Below are 10,531 nucleotides of genomic sequence, written 5' to 3'. Positions count from 1 at the left end.
TCCTCACCCAGTGGTCTTCAGTTTCTTTCTGGGGCTACTTTTCATTTTTTAAAATTCACTTTCCTCTCCACCCCATTATTTCAAAAGGCTTAACGACATCCTTCCTTTAGAGTGACCATGTGTAACTTTTTTCCTTCATGGGTATGTCTGCAATGCACCTCTGCTGAGCTGTCTTGAGCCAGCATTTGTGATTTATTCTCTCCTCAGTCTATCTTGTTCCAATTATATTGGAGAACTTTATTTCAATTCCCACAAATTTATATGTAGAGTCCTAGTACTGTCCAGTGGAATACATCTCATGTTCCCATTTTCTATTACTGGATAATGTGCCTCATGAGTTTCTACTATTTCTCTGCCACATGTGGTGAATTCCCATTCCCAGGTTTGTTGCCTCTCACTTCTTTCTATCAGTTCGGGATTAAGCTTTTTCCTTTATCTCCATCTCTCTTTTTGGATGTCTAGAAGAAGAGTTATTTTCTTGGTGTGATGCCCAGCTTTTGGCCCAAATCCTGGTTTAATCATCTACACTGACAGTTTAAACAGACTGCACCTGGATTCTGTTCTAAGAAATCTTTTCTACTTCCTCTCTCTTGCTTTCAAGCTTCTAAAAATCAGAAGTCTTCCTCGATTTATTCTTGGATTTTCTAACCTTTACATAATGTTTCTTAGGTCCTGACAATTCTTTGCCCAGAGAGGGAATTCTGTTACCTGCTTCCTTCCACATACACTTTCTGGCTATCCATTATGTGCCAGAGATCCTGCCCTCAGAAAGCTTACATTCTACTACAGTGTAAGACAATTTTAGAAGGGAGTACCAGGGCTAATAAACACTTATAGACTAATTGAGTGGCAGCCTTGAGCATAGAATCGGTCATTCCTGACTGGCTTGTGGCCCACAGTATGTATGTAATTCTTCTAAGCTCAATGTGTAGAAATACACAAAACACAGTGGGTTTTTTAAAACTATTTGGCTGAGGAGTGACTGCACTATCTTTAATCAAAACATTTAAAATACTGTGTCTGAAAGTGTTCTAGATTAAAAGAGACTAAAGAGGCATAACAACTAAATACAAAGCTTATCCCTGGATTAAAAAGAAAATAGCTATCAAGCCCATAACTGGTACAAATGGGGATATTTAAATCTGCACTGTATATGATAGTAGTGTACCACCAGTGAACTTCTTGAGTGTAATCACCGTATCATGGTTATCGGAGAATGCCCTTATTCCAAAATATGGCAGTGTCATGATGTAATTTACTCTCAGAACAGAAAGCAAGAAGTACACATAAGTACAGCCCAAGAGTAAGGCAGGAAATACGGTAAAATGTTAACAATTGGAAAATCTAAGTGATAGGTGCACAAGTGTTCATTGTATTATTGTAGCTTTGGAAATTTTCAATAGAAAAAGTTGGGAAAAAACAAAAAAGATGAAAAATGCTTAGAGACTACCTTAAAATGGTTTATTGAAGAGAAAGCCAGAAGAGAGAAGAAAAAATTCACACATCAGTTCTGAAACCAAACACAAATACTCTTTATTTATGGGATATCATTTTACATCAATTTCATTGAAACCTAAAACCAGTTTGCTGTACTCAAGTTAGGTGGCATAACAGTATTTCAGTTAAGCTGGGAGTCACAGGACTTGCACACTTTTATGAATGTAATGCAAATACTGACGACACGAAGCATTCACAGTTATAGGTTAGCTGCTGTCATTTAACAGTAACCCCCAATAGAAATTATTTTATGAAAAAAGCAACCCACGTTTTGGTCTCATTTACAGACACCCAACATTTTAGTTGGTCAATGAAATCTATACATTAATTATACAACATATGAAAGAATAAAGGATAAGGCTTACAGAGGTATTTTAGCAGTTGTAAGAATAAAAATCAAGGGCACAAACTGACTTTTAAAGCTTTCTGTATAAACTTCAAAAGCACTGTTAAAATGGAGACAAAAGAAATCTATTGTGAAACCAGAATCTATAGGTTTGTCTAGTCAGAGTTATAAAAAAAAAAAAAATGTAATTCAGAGTTCATGCTTCAAAAAAGGTGCATGGAACATGACAGTGGATGTTTGTGGCAAATCAAATCATAAAATTTCTGACCTACTTCAGCAGTAAACATCTAAAGGTTGTATTACATGACAACAGGGTATTGTGGAGTTCAAAACACAACAGAAAAAGAGAAAGGGTTGTAGACCTAGGTACTAAAAAAACAAAACAAAACAAAACAAAAAAACAGACGAAGGCACCCTAATTGATTCAACATTAGCCAGTAAATAAGTAATCAATGATTGTTCAATTTTGCGTAACTTAGGTTTTTAAGAAAATGTATCTTATTACTCTGCCCCCTTTCTCTCCCCTTAGAAGTAACTATATAAAATCAAGAAAACCAGGGGTAAGCACTCTGCCACTCAGCAGTCGCAGAGATTTATTTTTCAAGGCAGTTAAAAGATTATTTGGAGTTTCCTGTATATGCAAGATTATCCCTTTGGAATACTTACTTGCTTATCATATATCATAAAGTCGTTTCTACACGGTTTTTTCCCTACCATCAAAATGTTGATTGTGGATTAACTGTTACATCACCCTCCTGTAACAATCCTCTCATTTTAGAATTAACTGTGCTTATTAGCATTTAAAAATTCTCTAGATTCTAACAATGTTTAAAATAATTTCATCTATGATTTATATTTGCTTTAAATAAAGCTACAGTTGATCAAATTTAAAGAACTGTATGAACTGTTGCCTTTAAAGTGTAATTTTTTAACTTTAAGGAGTAATTTTAAAAATGAATCAATTCTTCACAGATCCAAACCTGCCTAGGCCAGCCACCACTGCAAAACAAACACATCCATCACATCAGTCTTAATAGCTATTGCTTACCATCAACATTTTCTATTATTTTCAGATACTGGTTTATGCAAACTGGTAATGATTTTTAAGGTTAAAAGTGAGTCTACAAACAAGGAGTGGTTAAGTATGCTTAATCACTACAGGGCTTTTTTTTTTTTTTTTAACTTCTGGTTTATTTCACAGCAAATAAAACCTTTCATTTGGTAGAAAAAGTAGTTGCATTCTACCATATCATGATTTTGTATACACACACACACTGTATATACATACAAAATTTCTGTCTTTGGTGGTTTAGTAAGGGAAAAAATATGAAAATGTGAACACTGTTTGCAAAGAAATGGTAAAATAGTGGTCAAGAGTAGCACTGTCTGTGTGCTTTATTCACTTAATGCCATTTAAAGGTTCACATGTCACCTAAAAGAATTTTTAGCCATATTTCCAAATAACCCAAACCGATTTTCCAATCATCACATGCTCAAATCATGGATCTTGCTGACCACGACAGCATTTACTTGTTCAAATGCACTATTACCTTTTACTTGCTCAGATCATTAGACTTTTGTCTTTTCACAGAACTTTAGGGACTGAGTTAGTCATTCAATAGCACCAGATAGTTGGGGTGAAAACATGTCATCTCTATATTTCCTCAGGAAAGGCAAAAAAAAAAAAAAAAAAAAAAAAAAAAAAGACATAAAGTACAAACCTAAAAATACCATCCTGTTTATTCTTGTTTCCTCACCCACAAAAAATAATGGCTATCACCCCTCTGTACAAATAACTCAGGTAATGACAAGTGGCCCCTCTAGGACAGGTCCTAGCATGTACTGGGTTAACTCAATGCTGGTGGTTTCTTGTCCACTGCCTGCAATGGACATGCTGCCAGGAAAAGCCTAGCATGAAACAAACAAACAAGGAAAACAAAACAGAAAACAAAACACCTCTCACTTGTAGTATGCTTGTTTTCTCAAAAAGCTGGAAAATTAGACACCATGAAAGCTTAACTAAAAAAATCAAGCCACAACTAGAAGTGCTATGCAGTTAAAAATTACCAGCAAAACCATGAGGTTTTCATTGAGGCGGCAAAATAAATTTTACTTAAAGTGGCAAAGCCTTAGCAGGCCAATCATTGGCTAGAAGAATGCAAGAGGAAAAGAAAAAAAAGAAAGAAAACAAACAAGCAAACAAAAAGTTAAAGAATGTTTACAAAAGTTTAAATCCCATTCTTTAAAAAAAAAAAAAAAAACGGTGCAATTTGAATTTGTTCATTTGTACCTATATTCAAGCTACTATAGTTTTAACACGAAAAAATAAACAGCTGATATACTTTGCGTGGTGGAAATGATTTGTGGCATGTTACATGTCTATATGTTCAAATAATTATAACTTTTGTCATTTTAAAACACTAATATTAATAAGTAAACCAAATGATATTTGGCATATGCCACTAAAAAGTTACGACTCCTACCTCCTTCCAGAAGTTGGCCTCTTAAACAGTAAGGTTAATTCTGGCAATGTTTGTTCATGGTAACAGTTTTGTCTTGTTTTCTGAAATGCTACATAAGAGACCAAATAAAGTATAATTGGTTCATTCAAACAAAGGGACTAGAAATATGCCACAAAATTATTTTTACATTTTTCAGAAATAATCTCTAAGTGAAGCTTTTTCCTTTTATACACATATACAAAATTTAAACAGCAATATACACATAATCACAGTGAGGACGTTGGCAAATTCACCAATCTGTAGTGTAAATACAAACTGCAAAGCAGCCTTCCAAGAGAACAATGCCACACAGCAAGCAGAGCTGGCCCATTCAATAGCAAACACCAACACGTCCCTGCAAAAGGGAAACAGTGCAAGAAAAGCAGCATGCGCTTTGATACAAACAGCAATTTATGGCTAATGGGTGACATAACTGTGGTAACAGTGACTCTCTCGCTGCTATGCATAAAGTCCTAGGACATCTGTTTGTCTTTATACCACTCCACAAATTCGTCCAACAAAACTGGCCCTGGAGAGAAAGAGAGAAACAGTAGTAGTAGTAGCAGTAGTAGTAGTAGTAGTAGTAGTAGTAGTAGTAGTAGTAGTACTAGTAGTAGTAGTAACGCAGCCGAGGCTTTCCCAATGAGAATGATGTACAAATATACATGAATGGCAGAAGGGTAGAGGCAGTACTTACATGCTCCATCTTCATCATAGTTGCTGAGGTCAAGATTAATTGTTCTGCTAAACTCTAGGACATTGCACCACTGGTCTTTATTAATAACTTTATATTTTGATTGCTGATGGAGGGAAAAGTAATATGAATTACTGACACTTAAAGTGAACAAATGGGACTGTTTCAATTACTCTATGAATCAACTTAATCAGGTTCATGTAAGGTTAACTCTTTCCATGTGAGTTTTGTTAAGCACCAATCTAGGAGGATGTGAGGGAGAGCAAGAGTAGAATTTAAGATGACAATTTGCATTACAAAAATATTATGGGGGCTCAACACAAAACGGCAACCACATCAAAGAAACATGATTTTTATATCCCTAGAAGAGAAACTTCTAAACTGTAAAAACCCTTTTATATAAAATGGGGATGATATCTACTTCATAAAGATGTTGTAAGAATTAAGAGAGACCATTTATGTAATTTATTGAAGCACTTCATTCACTGCTTGGCACAAAGTAAGTGCTAAATAAAGAGTAGCTCCCATTAATATAACCCCTGACATAATCAACATTGCCCATGGCCAAGCCTTCAGCTTAAAGCACATCTAACAGCAGGTCACTTGATGAGATTTGGTAAGTGCTGCAAGTGGTCTCAAAACTAATTGTCACGGAAAAAAAAAAATAGTGTTCTAATAATTCAAAACTCGAATCTGATCATAAAAGAGACTAGAATAGCTGTGAAATAATTTTTCTATTCCTCTTAGACAAGAAATTTGCCATATATCTATTTAAAAATACAGTATCCCTGTATAAAGATTCATAAATAAAATCCAGACCAATGATTTTTAAATCCTTACCACTAAAATCAGAAACACAGTAAAACGATACAAGTACGTAAAAAGCAAAGAGAGTTGAGCCAATGGTTCTGAGGATGCAAACACAAGAAAAGCTGAAATGAGAGGAATATTATCATTTTTAAAGAAAAATGCAAACTAATATAAGAGAGAGAACAAAGCACAGACTACAAGTTTAACTTTCTAAGCAAGTAAAGTAAAAACCAGTCCTGAAACAGTTGATGATGCACCTGGAATTGCACAATGTCTGATTTCCGCCCGGCCAAGTCTTCCAGTTTGAAATAAAACTATTTCTATTTATTTTCCAAATAATGCTAACTTATCTTAAGGGAATGTCAGAGAAATTAGAACAGATCATATGTCAACATGGACTACTGGATAAACAAATGCTTATGTAAAACTAGTTTTTAAAAATTTGAGGAGTCCCAGTTGGTAATGTTAAAAGAAATTTTTAATAACAGTCCTCAAAGAATCAGATATTAAAATTTTCTGGACCCTTACATAAAGTAAGTTGTGAGAAAGATTATTCAAGAGTGAAGCTGGAGTCATCATATGGCCCAGGATTTTCTCCAAGACCCAACACTCTCATCCTTGCAAGCAAAGGACATTTTTTAAAAGGGCTTGGGGCAGGAGGGAAAGGAGGATGCCATATATGACAACCCAAGTAACTCAAACTTGTATCCCAGATACTTCCAGGTCCCACAGAATGACACTTCAACAAAACCAGTATCTCAGAATTTCTGATTGTCAATACTTAAGGCATACAAACAATGATGGAGTAAAGTGCTGGACTGTTTTGATACTGATTTGAAGATAAACTGAAGGAGATATTGTCAGTTTGCCTAATACTTCGATTGATCTAAGGTCCTCAAGTTACTTGGAGATAAAGAGTAGATAAGAACAGATTACAAACTAATTTTGGTAAGAAGGCAGATGGCTGTCTTTTAAACCTTTGCTTGATAAAAGTGGAAGTTCATCAAGTCAAAAGAAAGTAAATCTTCTTTTTCTATTGTGATAAAGAACAGGAAATCTAAACAAAAGTGAAGCTTTAAAATGGGGACAAGAAAAGAGTGAAAAGGACAGAGCTGTGGCTGTTTCGTATGCATTTTTAATGTGGAATGAAGCAACGCAACATCAAACGCATACAGATGCACTCCAAGAAGATAGGTAGTTGCTGACTAACAGCAATTATGTCACCACAATTCCTATGTAGGCAGAAAAGTACAACAAACAAAAAATTACATAAAATGGGTAAATAAAGTTATTTGGTAGTTCTAAGCAAGCAAACATACATTTCATAAAACAACAGTTTGGTACCTCTAAGAATTGGTGAAAAACTGGAAAAAGGGGCCAGATTTTTCCTAATAACAGTCCCAACATGCACTTGGCAGTGTTTATGTCTAGGCTGCGCTGGTCCTTTTCCTGTTTAACAAACAAAAACAAGGATGAGCCAGATGCCCCCAAACAATAAATTCCAATAATTGCAATTGTGTATTCACTTCAACAGGAAATTAGTAAACAGCTCATTTATCATACACCTTAAAGAACTTGCATCCAGACTAAGGTTGGGGAGGGAAGGCAGTCAAACACAATGGAAGGCGTGGGCATTGCAATATTAAAACAAATTTACTGTGAGAAAGATTCATGTCAACTGATAACCCTAATGCAAACTCAATTAGTTATGTAGTAGCAGTTTCTACAGTCATTTCATGGGATTAATAAAAACTTGTAACTCAATCACTTGTTTGTTTGACATTTATGATAATTATCAAATCCTAATTGTTGACCATAAAGCCTATAACATAACTCAATGGAGCTTAAAGGTTTTGATGGCTATGCTTAGGAACCAGGTTTCCTTAACAAAAATGGTTTTTCCAACAATTTGATTTCATTGATAAATATTTTTCTTGAACCTAAACATGCTGGAATTAACTTCAGCTCATACAAATGCTGGGGCTCTGGAGTGTCTCTCTAAATCAGAGGATATATTCATCTACCCACTCTGGTAGAAAGCAGGAAGTGTATCAATACAGTCCTTCAACAGACAGATAGATAAGATAGATTTCTTAGTACATTTCCTAGTAGAATACTCCTAACTAGTAACCAAGTGAAAGACAACATTTCATAAGGACACCAGAAAAAAGGTAAGAACATCAACCTAAGTATAGGCAGGGTAAGCTCATTCCACATACATTTGCAATTAAAGGATCCTAATTTCTCATTCCCATCTTTCTTATATGCTTCCATTCCAGAACTACAAGTGGACAGTTTCCATGGAAAGGAAGACAGGGCCTGGGACCATAAGCGTACCTTAGATATCCAAAGCTAGCCTCCATGTGGTATCTTAACTACAGTGGAAATTTGTAAAAGTACTTTTCTACAAAGGGAGAAAGTGCCTGGCTAGCCCAGTGGAGTGCAATCTAAATGTTCAAATTAAGGGATGATGCTGTGACCACCACCCTAAGCCACATACATATGCAGCCATATATACTTCCTGATAAAATAAATCATCACTGCAAGGATTCTTAACAGTGAGGTACTCTTTAGTACACAAACCATTTCTAGCCATGACCCTGAGTTGGGACTTAGTACAGCAAATGTAAGGGTCTCACTTAACAACAACAATCAAGGTAGATGAAGATAAGGAAGCTTGTTTTCTAAGGAAGATATGTAGTAGATCTGCCTTTTGGTCCCAGTTGTGAAGTGTAATGACTGTCCATGAATAGACCAGGTCAGATGGCTCCACATCATCCTTCTTTTAGAGGTCACATAAGTCTGATGAGGGCAGATGTATCTCAATTCCACAGTTCTATGCAAACAGGTAGGACCTCCTTTCCACGGGTTCTCTGCCTGTCCCTTGGCCATACATATTGTCCTGCTCAGGGCTGCAGTACACACTCCCAATGGAGAAGAGGACAGGAGAAGAGGTGTTCTAGAGACTGCCTGCCTTTTGCCAGCCAAACTGCATTGGTTTGTTGTGTTTCAAGGGCTTACACTCCTGTGAGCACTGTGCAAGCAAATGAAAAACTTCCTCTTACCCTGTAACATAGGTGTGGCAGACGGCAACAGCACACCATACTATGAAGCAATCCACAAGATAAACGAGTAAACTGTTGAGAAACACACGCGGCACCACAGGACTGGGCCAAAGTCCATTTGTTGAACAACAGCTCATGCAGCACTGGGCTGACGACACTGGCGCTCTGGAAAAGTTTTCCCTTTGCAGAGTTTGTAATCATTCACTAAACCCAAAATCTCTAGTCTTGCTGTGATTATATATTGTGCCTTCTTCCATCATCATCAATGCCTATGTCCCCATCACAATGGACATACACTAAGGTGACAAAAAAGAAAAAAAGATACAAAAGACCTGGACAGACTCTTTGCAACAATATAATCATCTGACAAACTGATGATCATGAAGGATTTCAATGCATATGTTTGGCAGTGATGCCAAAACATGGAGGAAAGGCATCAGACTCACACGACTGGAAAGCTGAACAGCACTCACTTACTCCTGCTCTGCAAGGGTGCCAGCCAGCAGCTCGCAATCACTAACACCATCTTCGGCCTAGCAAATAAGAGAAAGATATTATGGATGCACTCACAATCTGAACAAATGGCATCTCACTGATAACCAACATTGCCTGTGAGTGAACTTGTGGCTATGTGCAAATGACCATGACTGGAAACACTCAAAATTCCCTGGAACAACACAGTCGAGAGCTCCCACAGCAAACATCTACTAAACATCAAAGTTGAAGACACTCGCAGCGGGTTCTCTGACAACAATGATCCTGATGACATTCTCTGCAAAGGGGTTCCCAATTAAAAGTGAAATGAATCTCCCAGGATGCTATCAGACAGCCATCAACATTATAGGCATTTTAAAAAAAATAATCACCGTAACAAATTTAAGGAGTAAAGACATCCAAAAGCTCTTTGTAAGAAATTAAAATTGTACGCTGTCAACAACAATCCTGTGACCCTCTGCTCATGGAACACCGAGGAGCAAGGGGCAGACCAATAGATTTCTGCATCCCAAGGTCAGAATCAGACAGAAGGCACCTTGAGAGCCTGCCAAGAGCCAACCAGCATCCCCAGAAGGCCCATCAAGGTTAAAGGAGACGGAAATGAAAATCTCTCTCCCTACCCACCTCTCGACCCAAAATGTATATGCATGTATTTCATAAACTTTACTAAGACAAAAAGGAAAACAATTTTGTCATTTTTCAAATAATAATAGGAACTGAACAGGCTCTATACACGAAAGACATACCAATCCCCCACAATATACAACTAGATTCTACTTTGTGGTCTTCCTTAATGTAGATTAAAAATAGAAATTATAGAATGATATACTACAGCTGCAAAACCAAAGGATCCTACTCTAAATATCCTACATTATGTTTACATATGGCATAAATATACTCCATAAGCTAAAGATTAATAACAGCTAGTGTAGAGATAGTGAAATTTTATTAAAATCTAATTTAGAGTTCTAGTACAAAAAAAAAAAAAAGCAATAGTGCCTTTGTTTACATACTACTGTTCTAGTAAATGTCCTTCTGTAAGAGAGGACAATTAAGCATTTCTCTTCTTAGGTGGCACAAATGACTTAACAACTGAAACAAAACAGTTAACTGTAAACATGTA

At 36.3% G+C, this 10,531-nt stretch overlaps 1 protein-coding gene across 7 annotated transcripts in view; it reads right to left on the bottom strand.

Annotated features, from left to right (window-relative positions):
• Positions 1-1,508: 1,508 nt before the first annotated feature.
• The window catches only part of DCUN1D4 (defective in cullin neddylation 1 domain containing 4), a 73,215-nt gene continuing 64,192 nt past the window's right edge, over positions 1,509-10,531 (bottom strand). For 3 of the 7 annotated variants that reach the window (XM_074396115.1, XM_074396112.1, XM_074396117.1), the window contains 3 exons: positions 7,193-7,297; positions 5,042-5,144; positions 1,509-4,414 (listed from right to left, as the gene is read on the bottom strand). In XM_074396115.1, coding sequence (XP_074252216.1) covers positions 4,323-4,414; positions 5,042-5,144; positions 7,193-7,297 — 300 coding nt within the window. In that variant the 3' untranslated portion in view covers positions 1,509-4,322. Of the gene's footprint in view, positions 4,874-5,041; positions 5,145-7,192; positions 7,298-8,913; positions 9,210-9,390; positions 9,447-10,531 lie in introns of those variants that run through there. The other 4 variants (XM_074396113.1, XR_012516831.1, XM_074396114.1 and 1 more) reach the window with 4 other exon arrangements.

This window comes from Saimiri boliviensis, chromosome 3, assembly GCF_048565385.1.
Source record: "Saimiri boliviensis isolate mSaiBol1 chromosome 3, mSaiBol1.pri, whole genome shotgun sequence".
Classification (NCBI taxonomy): Eukaryota; Metazoa; Chordata; class Mammalia; order Primates; family Cebidae; genus Saimiri; species Saimiri boliviensis.
This window is presented reverse-complemented; position numbering and strand designations above follow the sequence as displayed.